Genomic DNA, 25,576 nt, shown 5'->3' with positions numbered 1-25,576 from the left:
TTGAAGTTAATGTTTGATGTAGATTTGCTTTGTCTTTCCATGATTGATATCAAGATTCTCAACTGTAGTGTGGCTTTTGTCATAATGCCTGTGAATGACATATTATTTTTCAGAAGAAGGTGTTTTCCTATCATAAAGGAGGCATCTTTAACACAAGCAAAAAATATACCCTTTGATCATTACATTTACAACTAGGTTCCTCATACTTCTGAAGGAATTCAAATTTGATTCGGAGAGAGGTTTGCTTCATTCATACTAGCTTCCCTACCAATCTTTTTTCTTTCTACTTTCCTGGCTGGTTCTCAATTTCTTAATTAGTAAGAAGGGTAGGCATCTATAGTTGGACTGAAGGGTGGGTCTCTTTAGCAACTGAGCACTTCCGTAGCTAAAACCTTGCGAATATAACACACGAGTGGTAGCATTATTTTAACTACAGGAACTGTTTCATTTGTTCCATCTTATAAAAAATAGTAATTTTAAGCTTTCCATGTTGTATAATTAGAGCTTCCATCATGTGATAAATGTAGTCTTCCAAATGTTTTACTTGGAGGTAGTATGAAATATTTTCTGAATCTGTTACCAGTTAACTCTATGACTGAGGAATATTGTTTCATTTAGGCAGACAAATTTGGAACATTGGACTTAACATAAGGGAAACTTTTGTTTTTGTTTTAGTAAATTTATTTAGCTAAAATGTAGGAAGAAATTATATGAATTATAAATCCTCTTTTAGGGAAATGACTACTTTCTCCATTTTTTTTGGAACTAACTAGTAAATCCCCCTAGGCTCACCCTTGATTCTTCCTTTCTCTAAGTGGCCCTTCTCAATGCCTGAGTTTCTCCAGCAGCTTTCCACTTCCTCTCTAGACCTGTTTCCCCCCTGGGAGTATCCTGGGATTTCTTGCAATGATTTATGACCTATATTAAAGAAATCATTAAATCACAGAAACTGTAGCTAATGGAAGGCCTTTTTGTATACTTCCATTCCAGTGTAATGGGATACTTCAGTGATTAGGTTCATGAAATGGAGATAGAGTCGTGGAGGTGCTATCGCTTTTTGTATTTATGGATTGCTGTACCAAATACAATAGCATGTCTCATATAATATATGGCTATGCCAAAATGAAAACTGAACTTATTTCAAGAAAATCATGCCACTAATGTTTAGGGGAAAGGTCAATGCATTACTTTCAGGGCTAAGAATCCTGAAATAGCCATTGCATCTGAATGAAAAGGAGAAAAAAATTCATTGATGTCTTTGGTTGACATTTGTGATGAGTGGAAAATGAATAAATTCCCTCACAGTGATTGATGTAACCTAATAAAAATGTCAATAAATTCACATCATTCTGTTGCTGTATCTCAATCATGAGTGGACTAAGTCGTGCCTACTTTTATTTCTCAGGCAGAGGAAGCACACTAGTGTATTTCTTCATCCATTCAAAGGTGGGACTGAGTACTACAACACAGAAGACTCAGACGAGAAAATGTAGAGTTACATAGAGAAGAATTAATTGTGGTCCTGCTTTCAAATTGATTCTGGTCTCTAGGAGAAAAAGACATGCACCTAAATAATTATAATATAATGTAGTAAGTAGCTAACATTTCAGAGGACAAGAACAGCTAAAAAATATGATTGCTTTTCAGAGGAAGGGGAAACTACCAAAATACAGAGAAGCACAATTACGACAAAAGCTGCCATTTCATATAAATGTGACTAACATCAGAAAGTGTTCAAATTTAGAATTCGGCTTGATGTCTGAAAAATCAGGTTCCTTCTTTACCTCTTTCTTCTTTCTCTTCTTTTTCTTCTACCCTATATTTTCCTTCCTTTCCCTCTTTTCTTACAATTTTCTATCACCCACATGTACTTACTGTTTATGCTCAGCACCACGCTAGGCACCACGATAAATAAGATAAAGACTGTCCTCAACAGCTCATGGCCTCCCCCAAATGCCCATTCCAATACGAAGGATTTCCCCTTCTATTCAAAAGCAAATATGTTTAAAATATATAGGAGGGGATATATATTAGAAATTTGGGAGGAGGGAGAGGAAGGGGAGAGTGGAGTAGAACTAGGATAGAAAATTAAGTGGAGAAAATGAGGTAGCTGGTATACAGCTTAACCTTTTGTTATCAGGAAATTAAGAGTCATCATAAACCAAATGAAACTTGTCCAGAGAGATTCTGGCTTCTCAGAAAACACGAGTGCAGTTTGGTATCTAAATGAAACACTGAGGGACGAAAGAGATAAAGAAAGTCTATTTCCTTGCTTCATTCAGCACAGTGCCCAGCAAAATTATGGGCATTTGAAGACCCCAGATAAATGAATAAATGCAGGATAGTTTTGTTCTACTGATGGGCAGTGGCTGGGCTGGGGAAGCTTCTGCAAGAGCTGTGGCAGGTAGTGTGTAGGTAAAAGTGAGCCCCCACAGGTAACAGCTAACAGACAGGTGGGACTGTCCCACAAAAAAACCTCAGGGGCATTGGAAAAGGGTGCTAGGGCCTAACATTATGGTGTATGAGCTAAGAATACAGCAGACTTCCGGGCCATGCATTCAAATGGTGATTATAGTACAACATGTTAAGTGCAACGCAGATGTCTCACGCACTACAGAGATAAGCTGAGTCATCCCCTTGTAAATCGGATTTGCTGGCTGAGTTAAGGGTGATGAGGGCAGGGGAGAGGGAGAATTTTCTATAAAGAGGGCCAAGTATGATCAAATATGTGAAGTGAGAAACAGCATGGTCTCTTTGGGGGAATTACTAATGCTTCACTGTTAATGCAATATAAACTAGAAGACAGAAAAGGGAGGAGATAAGGCTAAAGATATGTTGTGAGCAAGGGCCAATCATATAGAACCTTGAATTTCTATATTCTAAATTTCTAATTTTGTCCTCAGGGTGAAGGAAACCCACTGAAGGACTTTAGGCAAAGAAGGAAGCTTTAAAAAAGAGTAAAAATAGTTTCATTAAAAAAAAAAAAACAAACCCTAACTCAACAAGTGGTGATGAAATGGTCAATATGAAAAAAAAAAGAACCTTGGTCTATACCTCATATTTCATACAAAAATAAACTCAAAATGGATCATAGACTTACATGTAAAGCGCAAAGCTATAAAACTTCTAGAGGACGGAAGAGAAAATCCTTGTGACTTTGGGTTAGGTAAAGTTTTGATTTCTTTATTCTCATTTTTTTTTGAAAGATTTTATTTATTTGATAGAGAGCACATGGGTGCTAGTTAGTGGGGGAGAGGCAGAGGGAGAGGGACAAGCAGACTCCTTGCTGAGTGCTGAGCCCAACAGAGGCTCAATCCCAGAACCAGGAGATCAGGGCCAGAGCTGAAGGCAGATACTTAACTGCTTAACCTACTGAGCCACTGAGGTGCACCTAGGTAAAGTTTTTAGATATCACACCAGGAAGCATAATCCATAAAAGAAAAAAAATCATAAATTTTATATTACCAAAATCTTAAAAAGATTACTCTGTTAAAGATACTATTCATACAATTTTAAAAAAAGAACAAGCTATGATCTAGAAAAATATCTAGAAATCACATTTTTTTCTTTTTAAAGATTTTTATGTATTTATTTGAGAGAGAGAAAATGTGTGCGAGAGAGAGCACCAGCAGGGGGAGCTTCAGTGGGAGAGGGAGAAGCAGGCTCCCCACTGAGCAGGGAGCCTGATGAGGGGCTCAATCCCAGGACCCTGGGATCATGACCCAAGCCGAAGGCAGATGCTTAACTGACTAAGCCACCCAGGTGCCCTACAAATCACATTTCTGACAAAGGACTGTATCTAGGAAATATTTTTTAAAACTTCAAAACTCAACATTAAGAAGAAACTAACCCAAAGAAAAAAAATGGGTAAAAATCTGAAGACACATTTCACCAAGAAGAAATATATGGATAGCAAATAAACATGAAAAGATGATCAGAATTAATAGTCATTAGGAAATGCAAGTTAAAATGACAATAAGATACCAATATTGACTCACTGGAATGGCTAATTTTTTAAAAAAATTTGTAATACCAAGTATTGTTGATAGCACAGAACAACTGAAACCTATAACTACTAGTGGGAATGTAAAATGGCACACTCAGTTTGGAAAACATTTTGGTAGTTTCTTACAAAATTGAATACATATTTACCATTTGATCTAGTCATTTTATACCTTTTATACCTTATACCTTGGTATNATAGTCATTAGGAAATGCAAGTTAAAATGACAATAAGATACCAATATTGACTCACTGGAATGGCTAATTTTTAAAAAAAAGTTATAATACCAAGTACTGTTGATAGCACAGAACAACTGAAACCTATAACTACTAGTGGGAATGTAAAATGGCACACTCAGTTTGGAAAACATTTTGGTAGTTTCTTACAAAATTGAATACATATTTACCATTTGATCTAGTCATTTTATACCTTTTATACCTTATACCTTGGTATACATATATACCAAGGGAAATGTAAATATATGTTCACACAAAAACCTGTGCATAGATGTTCAGAGCAGATTGATTGATTAACTTTTTAAAGGTTTTATTAATGTCTTTGAGAGAGTGAGCAAGACATAGAGAGAACAAGCAGGGGAAACAGCAGGTAGAGAGAGAAGCAGACTCCCTGCTCATCAGGAAGCCCAACACGGGACTTAATCCCAGGACCCTGAGACCATGACCTGAGCCAAAAGCAGGCACTTAACCAACTGAGCCACCCTGGTGCCCCAGAGCAGTTTTATTAATAATCACCTAAACTGGAAGCAAGCTAGATGTCCTTTANCCCAACACGGGACTTAATCCCAGGACCCTGAGACCATGACCTGAGCCAAAAGCAGGCACTTAACCAACTGAGCCACCCTGCTGCCCCAGAGCAGTTTTATTAATAATCACCTAAACTGGAAGCAAGGTAGATGTCCTTTACCACTGAATGCATAACCAAACTATGGTACATCCATACAAAGAAATATTGTTCAACAATAACAACAATAAATGTGAATGAATCTCAGGTGCATTCTGTTACAAGAAAGAAGCCAGACTCAAAAGGCTTCATATTATATAATTTCGCTTATAGAACATTCTGAAATAGAACTCTTCCTTAAAGAAGTATTCTGATTAAAAAATGTAGAAGAAATAAAGAAACAGAATAATCACCATTAGAATACAACAGTAGTAATTCTTGGAGGCAAGATCTATGGATGATAAAATTAGCAGGGAAAAGTTTGAGGAGAAACAGGATATTTGTATAGTGTAAATTATATATATTAGTTACATAATACATATGTTAGTTACAAAAGGGGCAAAGTAACTTTACAGTAGATAATCTAGTAGACATCACCTTTTTTTTAAGANGTATAGTGTAAATTATATATATTAGTTACATAATACATATGTTAGTTACAAAAGGGGCAAAGTAACTTTACAATAGATAATCTAGTAGACATCACCTTTTTTTTAAAGATTTTTTTTTATTTGACAGAGACAGCCAGTAAGAGAGGGAACACAAGCAGGGGGAGTGGGAGAGGAAGAAGCAGGCTCCTAGCACAGGAGCCTGATGTGGGGCTCGATCCCAGAATGCTGGGATCATGCCCTGAGCCAAACGCAGACGCTTAATGACTGCGCCACCCAGGCGCCCCTAATAGACATCACCTTAACCAAGTGATCCATGTTAACATCCTAGGAAGGCAGATGGACATGATGTTTCCCCCAATACAGTGCACTCAGAAAGGTACATAACTTACGGGATACTCCTGCCAAAAATGCATAACCACAAATCAAATTGTGGAAAAACAATAGACACACCCAGACTGAGGGACATTCTACAAAGTAACTGACTAGTGCTCTTGAACAGTGTCCAAGGTCATGAGACACAAGGATCAATCAAAGAATTGTCACAGATTGGAAGATACTAAGGAGATGTGGTAAGTAAGTGCAATGTGGGAGCTTGGATGGGATTCTGGAACAAATGAGGACAGTAGTGAAAAGGCCAACAGAATCTGAATAAAATTTTGTAGTTTCATAAATAGTTCTGTGCTGATATTTATTTCTTTGCTTTGATAATAATTCTATGATTATGTAAAATACTAGCATCGGGAAACTGAGTGAATTTTATACGGGAATTATATTATTTTTACAACTTTTTATGTAAGTCTGAAATTATATCAAAATGAAAATTGGAGAAAAGTTACAGTAACATATTCCAACAACAACAAAATAAGCATTAAAATATTCGTCATGAGATTAAATAAGGAACTTGGTAGATTTCTACTCATTAAGTTTATGGATAATTTTTTTTTAGAAGTCACATATTCAAGGAACCTATAATCACTTTCAGTGATAAAGACTTGTACTGGTCTTTATCCAGTCCTACCTAAGACCATCAGGAACCTGGTGAAAGTTCCTGAGGAATGACTGATTGCCTGAACTTCCAGTCTGGCAGAATGGTTCTTATTCTCCTCAGTTCATGAATGCAAATTCACATCTATTAGATAGAATTATCCATAGCCCTTCTTCAATTCGGCATCATCAAACTTTTTACCAGAAAAAAATTGCATCATGAATGATCTGGAAGGAATTTTTATTTTTGGAAATGAGTAAGGTTTCACTGTGCAGATAATTCTATTCAATTTGGTTTCAAGCTATTAAAAGGCAACATTATGTATGCATAAAATTGTATTTATATTCCTTTTCTCTTTCCTAGTTCTTACAGTTTATGTGTTATCTTCACATCCAGCAACTTGTTACTAGAGTTTTTAACCTGTTACATCTTGTTATAGTCTACCCAATAATTAGGAGGCTGGTTAGGGGGAGGAGAGAGCCACAGGAAGGAGACATTAAATTAGAGGCAGATCTAGGAAGGTGATTAGATGGGATGACCTTGAGAAAACCCAGATACTTAAACATGGGAAGAACAAGGATAAATTCCTCCTGAATACAGACGAAGTATATTCTCTGTTGTAAATAGAGAAGTACACGCCAGCAGAATATAAGCTGGTGATCCCAATTAGCCCCAGTGCTGCTTGAACAGAGTGAGATACACAGGGCTACCAGAGTACATAATTTTGTTCCTTATATGTTATAGTCACACTTTGTTCATTTTTTGTTTATCAATATGTACACATAATAATTTAGAATGGTAAATACTTTGCAGTAAATATCCTGAAAATCCAGAGAGACTCCAGAAATCGCACAAGAATAATTCATCACTATTCTCAGTAACAGCACATAGTAAATATTAAGGATGTTAGAAGAGAGAAAATATAGAAACTCACAATTTCTTCTCTTTGTGCTGCCTCTCATATTTTCTTTTCCCCTGGGTTGCACATCTTTCCACTTTCCTGTTATCACCGCCCCCCTGCCCCAATTCGTTAACAGCACTCTTTGGGGCAGGAGCCCTGTCATGAGCCTCAAGTTCTCTTGTGTCCTCAGTGATCCTCACAATCTTTCTAATTTTTCCTGATCAGTTTTCTTTCACACTTTTCTCAGGGGCTACTTCAAACATTCACCAATACCCCAAGCCCTCTACCTATCCCTTCACCACGTGATTGTGCCTCTTACATGATTGAAAAAAAGCAGGCTAGTAACCCCAGAGGTGTCTGGACCTTATAGGTACCCACATCCTTTTCATATCATGGTTCTCTATGTACCCATCAGCTCCTCAGGGATTTGGAAGAGGAAGAGACACATGGGAGAAATGCAAGTAAATTTTAAGATATCTTTGTCACTTAGCATGAATGTATTCTAGGATTCAGGAGACAGGTAAAGAAAGAAATCGGAGGAGGGAGACGCATGGACCTGACCCAGGGAGACAGGATTTTGGCTTTCTTATCCCCTGCCAAATACCTAATGCTTACTAACGTGCCTGGCACAGAGTGGTTAGACACATAATAAATATTATTTGAATGAATTAATAACCTAGTATGCTAAGCATTTGGAATGTAAGTAAGAAACCAACAAATCTAATTTGCATTTTTAACCTATTGTCTGACTGTTGTGTGCACACACCTCACAGTCCACTGCAAGCTGACCATCCTCAGATATGCTGTAATGGGCTGTGCCCTCTGAATTGCCTCATCCAATAGATGATTCTCAATCCTTATCTTACTTGGTTTCCCAGCTCATTTTGTTCTATGGATCTCTCCCCCATTCTTAGAAACCTGTTTTCTTCTAGGTTCTTTTTTCTGTCTCTTTTGTAAGCTTTTCTTCTTCAGTCTGCCTGTTAAAGATCGTTTTCCTCAACCTTCTAGGAAAGCTCAGCCTCCCTATAGCTTCAACTACTAGTCACTGCTCATCTGGGGATTTGCACCTGCAGCCCAGACATCCACCCAGGTTCCAGAGGCTTTCTGGAAGTCTCTAAATGTCCCAGGCACATCAAACACAACATATCTAAGCTAGAATTCATTATTTTATCTCCAAATCTGTATTTCTCCAGAATTTTCTCTCCATCCCCTTACTTATGTTAAACCAGAAACCTGCAAGGCATCTGAAATTACCCCATTCCCTTATTGTCCACATAGGATCAGTCACTAAAGTCTCCCAATTTAGCCTTGGAAACAGCTCTTGACTCTATTCCCTTCTTCTTATCTTTACTTACCTAATCTATTTTCTCAATATTTTTTACTTGGATTACTACACTAGCCTCCCTATTGCTTTGCCTGCCTATGGCTTTTTCTTTCCATATGTAATCTGTACTGTGATCACTTTGCTCCAGATGTTTTGGATGCCTGCAATATCATGACTTCTTTCCTAGCCACAAGGGTTGAGAAGCTATTTCCTCTGCCTGGAATACTCGCCTACCGAATCCTGGCATGGCTTGATCTTTCACTTCATTTAGGTTTTTTTCTCTTTACCTAAAATTAAATTCATATATTTAATTTCTTTTGGTTTCTTCCAGTAGAAAGCAGCTCTTTTTCAATACTGTATTACCCGTGCCTAGAAGAGTGGGCATCCAATAAATACCAACTGAATAAGTGAATAAGTAAATTCACTAATGTCTGTATCTAAAATAACACACATCATATGGGAAATACTGGCTTACTTGTTTGTTGCTCCCAGTGGATTGACGCCAACAAGTGGGTTTCTCAAGGGCACGGAGGGCTTCTTTTCTATAGCTCGGCAATAATGTCTAGCACCTAGTGGGACTCAGTAAATGTTTCTTGGAAAACAAAGTGAAACAAAACTCTCAACCTATCTTAGCTAGCAGAGAAGCCCTCTCTTGCTGGCTGTCTCTCTCTGTCAAATAAATAAATAAAATCTTTAAAACAACAACAACAACAACAAAAACTGCTGGGCCGGTCTTCTGGAGTATGCTTACAGCACTGTATTGCTTCATTATCTATACACAATTCTTTTTTTTTTTTTTTAAGATTTCACTTATTTATTTGACAANAGCTGAACTCCGGAGGTAGGGGTGATAACCATCTAATTTATTTTATTAGAATCAGATTTGCAGAATATTTACACCTTCAGTGTATGTTCCATATAGTTCCTTACAGGAAAAATTTTGCTTACAGGAAAAATTTTACCTATATTTTTCTCTCACNAGCTGAACTCCAGAGGTAGGGGTGATAACCATCTAATTTATTTTATTAGAATCAGATTTGCAGAATATTTACCCCTTCAGTGTATGTTCCATATAGTTCCTTACAGGAAAAATTTTGCTTACAGGAAAAATTTTACCTATACTTTTCTCTCAGAGATTGTTAAAGATAAAACTTTACCGAAGGTACTTTTTGTTTCTTCCTGAACCTGTCTATCTTCTCTTTGGATCACTGATACTAACCTGAAGTTATTTAAAAAAAAAAAGTTAGACATGGGGTGATCAGTTTTCACAGTATGAATTTTCCTCACCAACACCTTATGACTCTCTTCCTTTGGCAAAAGAATGGAACACAAAATATTAGGGCTAGATGTGACCTTTAGTGTTTTCTAGTCCAATCTACACTTTCCAATCTTTTGTTCAGAGGAAAAAAATTGAGGCCTAAAGACATTGAGTGACTTGCCTGAGACCCTGTAACAGGCAGTAGGATACACAACCTGGTGGAGAAACAGGTATCATATTGGTGGCAACAGTAATACTTAAAATCTTGGACAATGTATTACTTGACAAGTAGAATGTAATTCTAGGACCAGAGAGGCAGTTCTTGCGCACTTACTGTACAATGTATTTGACTGACTGGAATCTACTTTCTGTCCTAGAGGCTGTGTGGACCCACTGAAACTGTCTGCAAGGAACCCACAATATTCTGGCATATTTAAAGGGGTTTGGGCAGGCCCAGCACTTCCTGTTGTAGGTTCTGTACTGTCCCACAGAGTCATTAGGGATGTCCAACAATGAAACAAAGTTACGTTTGAGAGTTTGTTTGCTATCCTGATTGGCTTCTACTACTCCTTTCTAGATCTATGATTTGTTAGAGATATAGTTGTTCATCTAAATTTAATTATCAGCTACTAAGCTGGGAGATGGGAACTTCTTTAGTTCCCTCTTGTGTCTTCTATCATCATGATTCAAACTGCTGGGCCTGGGGCGCCTGGGTGGCTCAGTCGTTAAGCGTCTGCCTTTAGCCCAGGGCCTGATCCCAGGGTCCTGGGATTGAGTCCCACATCAGGCTCCCTACTTCGCTGGGAGCCTGCTTCTTCCCCTCCCACTTCCCCTGCTTGTGTTCCCTCTCTTGCTGGCTGTCTCTCTCTGTCAAATAAATAAATAAAATCTTTAAAACAACAACAACAACAACAAAAACTGCTGGGCCGGTCTTCTGGAGTATGCTTACAGCACTGTATTGCTTCATTATCTATACACAATTCTTTTTTTTTTTTTTTAAGATTTCACTTATTTATTTGACAANCCGGTCTTCTGGAGTATGGTTACAGCACTGTATTGCTTCATTATCTATACACAATTCTTTTTTTTTTTTTTTTAAGATTTCACTTATTTATTTGACAAAGAGAGAGACAGCCAGAGAGAGAGAGGGAACACAAGCAGGGGGAGTGGGAGAGGAAGAAGCAGGCTCCCAGTGGAGGAACCCGATGTGGGGCTTGATCCCAGAACGCCGGGATCATGCCCTGAGCCGAAGGCAGAGGCCTAACGACTGAACCACCCAGGCGCCCCATCACAATTCTTATCTTTTTATAGAAGAGTAGCACTTTCTCTTTTGGTTATGTGACTAATGACACTGCTGTATACCTTACCAGTTACAAATTGCTACTATCCATGCTACTAATGGCTACAAGCCTGTTCTCTAAATAATGGCTTCTACTTGCTTCTTGGATAAAAAGTATGTGCTAAACATAGGGTTTAGCTCGATTAATCTCTTTTTATATTGGTTTTGTCTTAACAGGTTAATGAAATTGTGATGTGTATCAAATAAATAGGTTCAACTTTTATCACACATACTTTTTATATAATACAGCTTTTCATCATTTAACTTTAAAGTTTAAAATAAAAGCAGTTATATGCCCAAATATGAAAGAGCAAAAGTGTTCCCAGGAACATTGTAATATGTATCTCTCAGAGATAAAGCGTATACATAAGATAAAAAGTATGGATATTAAGAATTTATAAAAGGATCTGATGAAGATTTTGATCTATAATTTTGCATTACTTTCAACTGACAGTCAGGGTGTTTATTTCTCAGAACCCCAGGATACTCTACTAACATGACTGCATAAACCTATCCTGCATCTTTATCTTTGTCAGTATTATCTTTTATGCAATATGGTAGTCCTTAGGGAGCATTAATTGCTAGCTATCTTTTAGCTACTTAAGGGCAATCTTGGAACAATTACCATGTATTTATGGGAATGAGGCATTCATTTATTTATTGCCTTTCTCTTAAAAATCTCAAAGCACTGGAGTCAAGAAGATAAGAGTATAAATATGCCCTCTTCTCTTTGCGTGAATTATTCCTTTCTCCATCTCTGCCACCCACCTCAGCAGCAGCACAACACCCTTATATGGGGCTCACTTGTACAAGTTAAAACTATAATGATGATTGCCACTCAAAAGCATATTGGGTCTGCCCTTTCTCAATTATCTTTTTTTTTTATCTTTTCCCTCCTTCCCTGCTGCCCCCACTTCTTCCTTTTTCTTGAAATGGAACAAGGACCTTGACTTAGGGTGCACACAAATCTGGCTATGTGGAGGTCACTGGTCCCATTTTTAGACAAGATTGTCAGAGATGTGAAACAATCACCGCGTCAGCTGTTTGCATGTTTATGTGAAATAAATGGAGTATTTCAAACCGGCAGACAAGTGCCACAGACTATCTCATTAAACCCATTCAGCTGATTTAGGATAAATAAATCTTACGACTTCATAGGGCTATAAATCTTTTTCCTTTCCATATACTTTTATGCATATATATACGCATATAAAATATATGACAATATGTAAATAAAACACATAGGACTATATGACACAGTCATATAATGTTATTCATCAATGGGAGAGAAATATCTAATACTTTTCAACCTCTAAATTTGTTATTCAACACTTACTTCCAAATTACATGCAAAAATATGCATAAGAAGACTTCAATATTATATTTAAATTGTTATTTTAAATGCTTTGCAAAGATTCATAGCCCAACTTTAAAATTATATTTTTCCTTTCAGAGAGGAATAAGACAGAAGGAGTGACTTGAAAAGTTCATGCTAAATTAACGACAAGGAAGTCAGAAAATATAAACGAAATAATTAACATGTTATTTCTCTTTCTGTCTCTTTTAAATTATAGTCTTTGCTAACTATTGTGTTATAGCTGGATCTTTCCAAACTTTACATTTTAGAAGTAATTTACTTCACTAACCTAAATATTTTCTTTATTTTAAAAAGTAGTACTATTTTATTCAGATTGCCATTTAATGTTATTTAATTCAGATAAGATAAAGCTAATTAAAGCATAAAACTGGTTCATTCACCACAGATATAGAAAAAAGAAAAAAAACCAACACACACACACACACACCCCCAATGGGCTTTATAGTCAAAAAGACCTCAGCCTGAATACCTGCCATGCTTACTATGGGTTAGAGGTCTTTCTGCAGGTTAATTAACCTGTCAGAGCTTCAGTGGATAATGATACTCAAAGTAGTTGCTGTGAAATCAAATGGTCAACTATATGTGTAGAGTGCCTGGCACATAGCACCAATAATGGCTACCATTTAATGTGGCTTATTAGGACACATCCTATGCTAGGTGCTTTATACATTTACAAAATTAATACTTACAGTATTTCCTGTGGAGTAGGAGTTATTTTGGCCCTATTTTTATAGATGTGGAAGTCAAGGATAGAGATGGTAAATAATTTACCTAAAGCTGCACAAGTCTTAAGTGGCAGGAGTAGATTTCTAACTTTCAAAACTTTGTGGCTTAAAACAACAGTCATTTTATCTTCTCTCATGATTTTATAGGTTGACTGGATTGAGCTGGGTGGTTCCCTTGCTCTACAAGATGGCAACAGCAGCTACAGCCATCTGGTGTTGCTGGTGGTGATAATGGGGAGAGGTTGCAATGTCTGAGACAGTTTATCGCAAGCAAGGCTGTCTGCAGGGATCTCAGACTGAGCTGTCAACTAGACATCTAGTTTTCCTCCTTAGTGCAATACTGCCTGAAGCCTCACCAAATGGACTGGCTTTGCTCAGCCCTGGAGGCTGGGTTACAGCAAGGAGCGTTGCAAGTGGATAGGCTCCAAAGTGCAGACATGTAAGATGCTTCCACTTGCATCACACGTGTTACTGTCCCATTAGCCAAGGCCAGTCACGTGGACAAGACCAGAATCAATAGAGAGAACAACAGAAGGGCATAAATAGAGGCAGGCCCCATTAAGGTCACTAAAGTAACAGACCAGTCCAACAGCTGTCATCAAGAGAGAGGGAAGCAAACCATAAGAGATTCTTAACTATAGAGAACAAACTGAGGGTTGATGGAGGGAGGGTGGCAGGCAATGGGCATAAAGGAGGGTACTTGATGTAATGAGCACTGGGTGTTACATGTCAGTGATGAATCACTAAGTTCTACTCCTGAGACCAACATTATAGTATATGTTAACTAACTGGAATTTGAATAAAAACTTGAAACAAATAAACAACAACAAAAAAGAGATAACCATAAAAAGAAAAAAAAAAGCACTTTTGTGTCTTTCAGACTATCGAGGCTGTCAATAATCTTCTGCTCCCCTTGGGCAGCATGCTGATCAATGCCTTGTGAAGAAGGACTTACAACACATAGTTAATTAATGTTTTTCGTAAGCTTTTATACTTTCCTGCTTTTAAATACGACATGAAATTTCAATTTTGTATACATGGTTTTAAAAGAAATTTCAGTTTTATGAAAAAAAATGCTTCTCAAAGATATAAATTGTTTTTATGAGTTTTTTCAATGCCATTCTCTGTTGGGTTTTATATGTTATAATTCATTAGTGAATAAAACATGGAGAAATAGTTAAGGTTTACGTCCTATCATTCTTCAAATAAAAGCGACTATATAGCAATCTATTTCTTAGAGTATGAGATTAATTTTGTATTTTTGTGTAACTTCAAAGGAATGGCTTTGATCCCACTATTTCCGTAAAAACTGGATTTTTTTCTTGAAGTTGTAATTCTTTTATCCATTTTTATAAATTAAAATATTTTAATTCTAATGGCATTTATGTAGATGGGTTCCATGTTTAAAAGTCTTACTTCAGATAAAGCATATATATTTGTACGTGAGATTTTTTTTCCAAACAGAAGTATTTTACCTTAATGACACAAAATATTTAAACCGTTTCTCCTACTAATTTTGAAATTTTAGCAGCTTTAGAAGTGAATAGCTTACAGAGATTAGAAAAAATATATACTCCTTTACTTCTGATTCATTACTTCAAATTGAATTAGCAAATGATTTATAGGTAATAAATACCATTTCAAAGCTGTTTGGTGACCAATGCAAACTCTGATAATGTCGTAGCCTAATATCAAGACTCTGAGGGGTGATATCAGAAGATGACATCCAAACTAAATTATCCCCTTAATGGCTGTGGTATTGCTATTAAGGTTTTGTTTGTTTGTTTTTTAAGGAACTAAGATAGGGATATACAAAAGAAGTAATGAAGAAAATCAGTACTTACTTTTTGTGACAACACCTTCTAGTCGAATGATATTTGGGTGGTCAAACTGACCCATGATACTAGCTTCTCTTAGAAAATCTCTTCTTTGTCGATCCATGTGGCCACCTTTCAAAGTTTTGATGGCAACAGGTATCTCTCTTTTCCCTGGTGTCTTCAAACGCCCACTACAGACTTCTCCAAATTCTCCTTAAAATATAAACAAAAGCAGTTATTTGTTTAAACAGAACACTTATATTCCAGAAGAACTGAATTGTCATATGGTACCATCTTTTTGTTTTTTAACATAATGACTGTCAAGGGTGTCATTTCCATATGGAGATTTCTTTCTTACAAATTAAATCCGTAATAACAATTTGCTTGATCAGCATCATTTATAATGAATAACGGAATGCATTTTCCTATGGTGTAGGACAGGAACTACCATTGATAGATCTCTGCAGAGAAATTGGGACTAGCAGAATGGGTGATGCTAATGTAATTCTATAGAAAAGCAATCACTGCATAACATTTCCTGTTCCTGTTCTTAATACTGACATATGGGCCAAATGTCTCTCTATTCAGGGAATCCATCAGGCTTGTGTAGTGGATTTGACCCTGTAGGTCATATGCCTGAGCTTCACTACCATCAGAAGTCAATGCTCGGGTCAATTAGTATATGAACATATTGAAATGACTACATTGAACTCAATTGTAATAGGTGATTATACAAACTAAATTACAAGTTATGGCTGGAATACAGGTATAGTAAGATGATCTATGGCTCAGCAATGGCTTCACTGGGCAGTAAGGAATAATAGCCAAATATTTATGATGAATTTACTGCATAGATATCCGGTAATAGAGTGCTGTGACTTTCAAAGAAGTATAAGAGTTGGTCTCTGTTCTTAGGAGCTTATAGTCAAGTAGAAGAATTTAGCTGAACATAAATAAAACCCTTAAGAACATAAGAACCAATCTTTGCAAACACTGTATTCATTAAGTAAGAACAGTGGGATCAGAAGACTTCTTGGAGCAGGTAAAACTTCTGCTGGACCTTGAGCAATGGGTGTAGTTTGGATACTCAAGAAAAGCAGTGACATTCCAGACAGGGAGTGAGAAAAGTGAAGACAAAGGTTCAAAGTTTGGAAGCCATAAAGACACAAGGATCACTAGAGGGATTATTGTGGGAAGAAGGTTGGAAGCTTTCTCAGTGCAATGCAGTAAGTTCAATAAAGTTTAAAATTCCAGACTTAACTTTCCTGAGGCCAATTACCTGCATTCACTTAAGAGCATGATACTTGATCACCAATTTATTAATCTGGAAAGTGAAGATAATAATAAAATCTTCCATAATTCTATAATGTCCCTTCCTCATAAGGATATTGAGAAGATCAAAAGTGATGATAAAAGTAATTATCAACTGTAAAGTGCTATTCATGTGCTTTAAGTTATATGAATCTTTGGAAAAGTCAAAGAAATGAGTTACATGAATCTTTGGATGGATCAAAGAAATGAAAATTAAACTATCCTCAATTCANGAGATATTTGAACAAATTGTAGCTGAAAACTTCCCTAATCTAGCAAGGGAAACAAGCATTCGTGTCCAAGAGGCAGAGAGGACCCCATCCAAGCTCAACCAGGACAAACCTACGCCACGGCATGTCATAGTGCAATTCGCAAATATTAGATCCAAGGATACAGTATTGAAAGCGGCCAGGGCAAAGAAATTTCTCACGTACCAAGGCAAAGGTATCAGGATTACGTCAGACCTGTCTACAGAGACCTGGAATGAGAGAAAGGCTTGGGGGGGCATTTTTAAAGCTCTTTCAGAGAAAAACATGCAGCCAAGGATCCTTTATCCAGCAAAGCTGTCATTCAGAATTGATGGAGAAATAAAGACGTTCCAAAATCGCCAATCATTAACCAATTTCGTAACCACGAAACCAGCCCTACAGGAGATATTAAGGGGGGCTCTATAAAGGTAAAAAGGCCCCAAGAGTGATACAGAGCAGCAAGTCACAACCGATACAAAGACTTTAAAGAGAAATGGCATCATTAAAATCATATCTGTCAATAATCTCTATCAATCTAAATGGCTTAAACTCTCCCATAAAACGCCACAGGGTTGCAGATTGGATAAAAAGACATGACCCATCCATTTGCTGTCTACAAGAGACTCATTTTGAACCCAAAGATGCATTCAGACTTAGAGTAAGGGGATGGAGTACCATCTTCCACGCAAATGGACCTCAAAAGAAAGCTGGAGTAGCAATTCTCATATCAGATAGACTGGATTTTAAACTAGAGGCCATAGAGAGAGATACAGAAGGGCACTATATTATTCTTAAAGGAAGTATTCAACAAGTGGATATGACAATTATTAATATATATGCCCCCAACAGGGGAGCAGCAAGATACACAAGCCAACTCTTAACCAAAATAAAGAGACATATAGATAAGAACACAGTAATAGTAGGGGACCTCAACACCCCACTATCAGAAATAGACAGAACACCCTGGCAAAAACTAAGCAAAGAATCAAAGGCTTTGAATGCCATACTCGACGAGTTGGACCTCATAGATATATATAGAACACTACACCCCAGAACCAAAGAATACTCATTCTATTCAAATGCCCATGGAACATTCTCAAGAATAGATCATGCTCTGGGACACAAAACAGGTCTCAGCCAATACCAAAAGATTGAAATTATCCCCTGCATATTCTCAGACCACAACGCTCTGAAATTGGAACTCAACCACAAGGAAAAACCTGGAAGAAACTCAAACACTTGGAGGCTAAGAACCATCCTGCTCAAGAATGACTCGATAAACCAGGAAATCAAAAAACAAATTAAACAATTTATGGAGACCAACGAGAATGAATACACAACGGTCCAAAACCTATGGGATACTGCAAAGGCAGTCCTAAGGGGGAAATACATAGCCATCCAAGCCTCACTCAAAAGAATAGAAAAATCTAAAATGCAGTTTCTATATTCTCACCTCAAGAAACTGGAACAGCAACAGAGGGACAGGCCTAACCCACTGACAAGGAAGGAGTTGACCAAGATTAGAGCAGAAATCAATGAATTAGAGACCAGAACCACAGTAGAGCAGATCAACAGGACTAGAAGCTGGTTCTTTGAGAGAATCCATAAAATTGATAGACCACTGGCAAAACTTGTCCAAAAACAAAGAGAAAGGACTGAGATTATTAAAATTATGACTGAAAAGGGAGAGGTCACGACCAGCACCATTGAAATTGCAAGGATTATTAGAAACTTTTATCAACAGCTATATGCCAAAAAACTAAACAATCTGGAAGAGATGGAGGCCTTCCTGGAAACCTATAAACTACCAAGACTGAAACAGGAAGAAATAGATTTCTTAAATAGGCCAATTAACTATGAAGAAATTGAGTCAGTGATAAACAACCTTCCAAATAATAAAACTCCAGGCCCAGACGGTTTTCCTGGGGAATTCTACCAAACATTCAAAGAAGAAATAATACCTATTCTCCTAAAGCTATTTCAAAAAATAGAAACAGAAGGAAAGCTACCAAACTCATTCTATGAGGCTAATATTACCTTGATCCCCAAACCAGGCAAAGACCCCCTCAAAAAGGAGAATTACAGACCGATTTCTCTAATGAATATGGATGCCAAAATCCTCAACAAGATCCTTGCTAATAGAATCCAACAGTACATTAAAAGGATTATCCATCATGACCAAGTGGGATTCATACCTGGGATGCAAGCATGGTTCAACACTCGCAAATCAATCAATGTGATACATCATATCAACAAGAAAAGACTCAAGAACCATATGATCCTCTCAATTGATGCAGAAAAAGCATTTGACAAAATACAGCATCCTTTCCTGATTAAAACCCTTCAGAGTGTAGGAATAGAGGGTACATTTCTCAATCTCATAAAAGCCATCTATGAAAAGCCTACTGCAAGCATTATTCTCAATGGGGAAAAGCTGGAAGCCTTTCCCTTAAGATCAGGAACACGACAAGGATGCCCACTCTCGCCACTATTATTCAACATAGTACTAGAAGTCCTTGCAACAGCAATCAGAAGACAAAAAGGGATCAAAGGTATCCAAATCGGCAAAGAAGAAGTCAAACTGTCTCTCTTTGCAGATGACATGATACTCTATATGGAAAACCCAAAGGAATCCACTCCCAAACTATTAGAAGTTATAGAACAATTCAGTAAGGTGGCAGGATACAAAATCAATGCCCAGAAATCAGTTGCATTTCTATACACGAATAACGAGACTGAAGAAAGAGAAATTAGGGAATCCATCCCATTTACAATAACACCAAAAACCATGCGTTACCTTGGAATTAACTTAACCAGAGACGTAAAGGACCTATATGCTAGAAACTATAGATCACTTTTGAAAGATATTGAGGAAGACATAAAAAGATGGAAAAATATTCCATGCTCATGGATTGGAAGAATTAACATAGTTAAAATGTCCATACTACCCAGAGCAATCTACACTTTCAATGCTATCCCGATCAAAATACCGAGGACATTTTTCAAAGAACTGGAACAAATAGTCCTTAAATTTGTATGGAACCAGAAAAGGCCCCGAATCTCCAAGGAACTGTTGAAAAGGAAAAACAAAGCTGGGGGCATCACAATGCCGGATTTCGAGCTGTACTACAAAGCTGTGATCACAAAGACAGCATGGTACTGGCACAAAAACAGACACATCGACCAATGGAACAGAATAGAGAACCCAGAAATGGACCCTCGGCTCTTTGGGCAACTAATCTTTGATAAAGCAGGAAAAAACATCCGGTGGAAAAAAGACAGTCTCTTCAATAAATGGTGCTGGGAAAATTGGACAGCTACATGCAAAAGAATGAAACTTGACCACTCTCTCACACCATACACAAAAATAAACTCCAAATGGATGAAAGACCTCAATGTGAGACAGGAATCCATCAAAATTCTAGAGGAGAACATAGGCAACAACTTCTATGACATCGGCCAGAGCAACCTTTTTCACGACACATCTCCAAAGGCAAGAGAAATAAAAGATAAAATGAACTTATGGGACTTTATCAGGATAAAGAGCTTCTGCACAGCCAAGGAAACAGTCAAAAAAACTAAGAGACAGCCCACGGAATGGGAGAATATATTTGCAAAGGACACCACAGATAAAGGACTGGTATCCAAGATCTACAAAGAACTTCTCAAACTCAATACACGAGAAACAAATAAACAAATCATAAAATGGGCAGAAGATATGAACAGACACTTTTCCAATGAAGACATACAAATGGCTAACAGACACATGAAAAAATGTTCAAAATCATTAGCCATCAGGGAAATTCAAATCAAAACCACACTGAGATACCACCTTACGCCAGTTAGAATGGCAAAGATAGACAAGGCAAGAAACAACAATTGTTGGAGAGGATGTGGAGAAAGGGGATCCCTCCTACATTGTTGGTGGGAATGCAAGTTGGTACAGCCACTCTGGAAAACAGTGTGGAGGTCCCTTAAAAAGTTAAAAATTGAACTACCCTATGACCCAGCCATTGCACTACTGGGTGTTTACCCCAAAGATACAGACGTAGTAAAGAGAAGGGCCATATGCACCCCAATGTTCATAGCTGCATTGTCCACAATAGCCAAATCATGGAAGGAGCCGAGATGCCCTTCAACAGATGACTGGATTAAGAAGCTGTGGTCCATATATACAATGGAATATTACTCAGCTATCAGAAAGAACGAATTCTCAACATTTGCTGCAACATGGACGGCACTGGAGGAGATAATGCTAAGTGAAATAAGTCAAGCAGAGAAAGACAATTATCATATGATTTCTCTCATCTATGGAACATAAGAACTAGGAAGATCGGTGGGAAGAAAGGGATAAAGAAAGGGGCGGTAATCAGAAGGGGGAATGAAGCATGAGAGACTATGGACTCTGAGAAACAAACTAAGGGCTTCAGAGGGGAGGGGCATGGGGGAACAGGATAGATTGGTGATGGGTAGTAAGAAAGGCAAGTATTGCATGGTGCACTGGGAATTATACGCAACTAATGAATCATCGAACTTTACATCAGAAACCAGGGAGGTACTGTAAGGTGACTAACATAATATAATAAAAAAAACATTAAAATAAAATTTAAAAAAAAGAAATAGAAAGCAGTCTGCAAGAGGGTTTACTCTATACATGTTAAACCAACAAATAAGCAAACAGAAAACACAGACTACAATGGAGTCCCTAAGTTCAGTGCATATGAAATTGGAGTTTTACAAATCTTGTTTAATTTAACATCAAAACAAGAAAAATCTTTTTTACTTAATGATGCTCTCAACCTGTTGGGGGTTAAATGTTCTTATGCTCACAGGAAAAAGAAGCCACAGTTTTCCAGTTTTGTTTGTAATGTTTCTTTTATTTTTCAAAAGATTTTCTCTCAGACATAAAAAAAGGCAATTGACAGAGATGTTCCACATTTTTCTATTGGGGTTCTGAACCTTGAGAGAAAAGGTATGTACATATATTTAATTAATTTCTGATACACCCAGGCCTACCTAGATGCTTGAAATTCCTTCTCAGATCACTGTGGTTTATCATATGAATATTTAGAACAGAACAGATATTTCTTTTTTTCTTTTTCTTTTTTCTTTTGCCTTAATAAGTCTGCTAGTAAATATAAAAACTTAGTAATATTTTAAAACTCCTCACCTGCCACAAGCCCATAATCCAAGTGATTTTCTGTTAACATTTCATAGTAACCCAAATAAACTTTTGAATACAGTGAAATGAACAGAAAACTCTGTTGTTATTTGATCGAGGCAGGCAGAGTGGTAATTTTCTTTGTTTTTCTGTTGTCTGAAATTCACGTATCCTATTATCACCAGGCAGGTGTTTTCTTCATGTCAAACTTTGCACAATCAAGCTGTTATCACACTTATTTCAGTGACACTAAATATGGTTACCTCAATTAAAGATCTGAGACTCCTAGTGCATTCTTTAGGCAAAGTCCAAAAAATTCAGTCACAGAATATATTAAAACCCTTTTCTGTGGTAGGGCTGGTTGTATTAGACATATCAGAGAGGAAAAAATATTTTAAATTAAATGCATAGTTTAAGATATTGCCAAAGACCTTGCAGCAAGAGTGGAGGACCTATACATGACCACAAATAAGCTAAATCATTCCTCAATAAGATGTGTGGACATTTATATATCCTGGTTAGTCCATCATAAACTCGTGACTATAGAAAAATGTTGTTAACTACAGATTTTTTTCTTTACCAATCATTGTCACCATCAATATTACATAGATAGCCCTTATACAGTGCTTACCATGAGTCAGGTCTAAAAACTAAATATATATTTTAACATTGACAACAAACCTTTGGGGTGGGTACCATTATTATCCCCATTTTACAATTGAAGAAGCTGAGATACCTAAGCTAAGTAACTTGTCTATGGAGACATAGCTAGAAAATGGTAAAACTGTAATTTTTACCCAGGAAATCTGGTTCCAGGGTCCATGCTTATAACCACTATTCTTTGTTGTCTGCAATATTTATTGTCATTAACATTTTGTTATTAGGCTATAATAATAATTAGCATCAGCTTTTCCATATAGATTCTACATAACCAAGTTAAAAGTGTGGGAGAATGGTGGAGGTAGTGAGGAACCGCCCATCTTGGATAATTATCACCTCTCAGTCCCCTGGAGGCTTTCCAAAATGTTCTTCCCCATGTTTTGAGGTTCTGGTTCTCCCCTACCTCCAACCTCTTGAGAGTCATGGAAGCAAAGAGCCACAGTCCCAATGGCTTTTCAGAACATATCTCTCAGGTCTAATGAGGTATTTCGTTCTTCACATTTGCTATTTCCCTCTGACAGGAACGCTCTCCAAAAATTGTCTCCCTTCCTCCCTTGTCTCCATCCTTCTCAGTCCTTCTTTATGTAGATGGCTTCTTATTAGCAGTGAAGGCCAGGATTTGAAGTCCCTCCTTCAGAAAACTTTGTCTGATCAATCCATCTAATTTAATCCCCCACTACTATCAGTTCCTTCCCAAATGAGAAAGAAAAAATTACAGCCCTACAATCAGAACCTGGCCTCACTCTCAGAGCTGGACAATGTTATTCTCCTATCACACAGTATACCAGACTTGACAAGGTCACCCTGGGACCATGATAAAATGTGACAGAGCAAGGTCACTGCATAATTTTGCCTAAGCACAGACAAAGGCAAGGTCATATGCCAAAATGCTAAATATGCCCTCATCTCTTGGCTAAAATGAGTTAACTGTTGCTTTTTTACCAATTATAACCTTATCCTTGCTCTAGTCTCCCCTCCATGTAGATAAAATTCATTAAGATACTGTAGTGTAAGTCCTAAAATTAAGGCCCAATATTATGTGCTGCTTTAATATCTGGGAGAAATTGGGAAAGGTTCAAATAATCTTCCCAAAGGCTCTCCCTCCCACTCTGCTCCCATACATAAGGTCCTCCAGCCAAACATCCCTTTTTATCAAATGCGTAGCAAGTTTCACTTTCCTGCCAGTCTGTGGAATGATTCAAACAAGCCAATCACATCCTCCTAAGGGAACCAGGGGGCACCTCATCCTATATCCTGCTACAAAGCTTGCCTTTTACAGCCCCCTGGTTGTTTGCTAGGCTCCCGAGGGTAACCTCTATCTGGCCCTGTGTTGTATCCTCTTGCCTTCTGGTCTGTGAGTACATATAATTAATAAATATCCTCCAATCTCATCTGTCTAATGTAAGGTGTTGTGTGTTTGGCATTCCATGGCCCTTGGGTAAGAATCCCTATCTCACCAACAGGGTAAAGTACTGTTGGTGGGAATATAAATTAGTGCAGCCACTATGGAAATCAGTATGGAGGCTCCCCAAAAATTAAAAAAAAATAGAAATACCGTATGATTCAGGAATTCTACTACTGAGTATTTACCCCCTAAAAAATGAAAAAAGGATATTGAAGATATATCTACACTCCCATTTTCATTGCAGCATTATTCATAAGAGCCAAGATATGGAAGCAACCTAAGTGCCCACTGATAGACAAATGCATAAAGGCAACATGGTATATATACACAACAGAGTATTACTCAGCTAATAAAAGAATGAGATTTTGTCATTTGCAATAACATGGATGAACCTAGAGGATAGTATGCTAAGTGAAATAAGTCAGACAGACAAATACCATATCACTTCTGTATGTAGACTATAAAAATCAAAATGAATAAAGTAAAAAAGCAGAAACAGACCTATAAATACAGAGAACTGGTGACTGCCAAAGAGGAGCGGGTGGGGAGATGGGCAAAAAGAGGTGAAGGGGAGTGGGAGGTTCAGGCTTCCAGTATGGAATGAATAAGTCATGGGGATGAAAGGTATAGCACAGGGAATATAGTCAATGGTACAGGAATAGTGTTGCTTGGTGACAGGTGGTAGTTACACTTGTGAATACAGCATAATGTATAAGGTTGTTGAATCACTATGTTGTACAACTGAAACTAATGTAACATTGTGTGTCAACTATGTGTCAATAAAAATAAATAGAATAAAAACTACTTAATATAAAAAACCCAAAACACATACTCAATTACAGAATTGTTGCTGCTTTCTGACAGCATCTCAGAGCAAACTCCTGCTTCCTTAGATTGCCCACATCACCCAATCAAAGCCCAAATTCTGTAATAGGTTTCATCTAACATTCCCTTACTGACACACACTACAGTTCCACATGCTGTTTTTCCTTGCGGAAATGAACAATAAACCCAACTTTTTCAAGTATAATGTGTTCCTGGGATCTTTGGCTTGAGAGTATTAGCATAACATATTTACTGTAAAGCACTTTTGACTATTTGAAATTTCTTTGAAATTCATTTTTAACAATATTATGTATTTGGTACGTATTGCTACATTTCAAAAATCTCCCCTTGACTAGGTCAACTATAATCTAAGTCAGGAAAGCATGGGCCTTGACATCTCTATCTTTTATTGTATCCACAGTACCTAGGACATAATAAACAACTCTTTAATACTTGTTGAATGAACAAAATGAACACATGAGGGGGGAAAAATGCTAGACCCAAGTTGGGATATCTTAGAAGACAGGGATTTTCCAATATAGTAACTTTTTTTTAAATTATACAGTCTCTTTCTTTTCATTGTGTACAGTATAGAGATACCTCAATACCTTCTGTATTCAGTTTTTTTTTTAAAAACTTCACTGTGCACAATCCACTTTCCTTCCTGAGTGTGAAGGCAACGGGAAGAATATTTTTAAGTGTCATATAAAGAAAGTGCTAAAAAAGAAGAGGCATGAAGGAAAATCATATAGCCAATTTTTAATTTAGTTCTAGAGGGTTGTATTAGTCTCTTGAGGTCTTAAGTTAAATTCCATTATTATTAATGTTATCATAAGGGTCACCTACCCAATTGTATTCAAGGACTTGTGAGATTTCTATTAGAT

At 37.2% G+C, this 25,576-nt stretch overlaps 1 protein-coding gene across 10 annotated transcripts in view; it reads right to left on the bottom strand.

Annotated features, from left to right (window-relative positions):
• The window catches only part of EPHA6 (EPH receptor A6), an 811,316-nt gene that overhangs the window by 174,316 nt on the left and 611,424 nt on the right, over positions 1-25,576 (bottom strand). For all 10 annotated transcript variants that reach the window (XM_034657115.1, XM_034657124.1, XM_034657119.1 and 7 more), the window contains one exon: positions 15,110-15,295. In XM_034657115.1, coding sequence (XP_034513006.1) covers positions 15,110-15,295 — 186 coding nt within the window. The remainder of the gene's footprint in view (positions 1-15,109; positions 15,296-25,576) is intronic.

This window comes from Ailuropoda melanoleuca, chromosome 1 (genome assembly GCF_002007445.2).
Source record: "Ailuropoda melanoleuca isolate Jingjing chromosome 1, ASM200744v2, whole genome shotgun sequence".
Classification (NCBI taxonomy): domain Eukaryota; kingdom Metazoa; phylum Chordata; class Mammalia; order Carnivora; family Ursidae; genus Ailuropoda; species Ailuropoda melanoleuca.
This window is presented reverse-complemented; position numbering and strand designations above follow the sequence as displayed.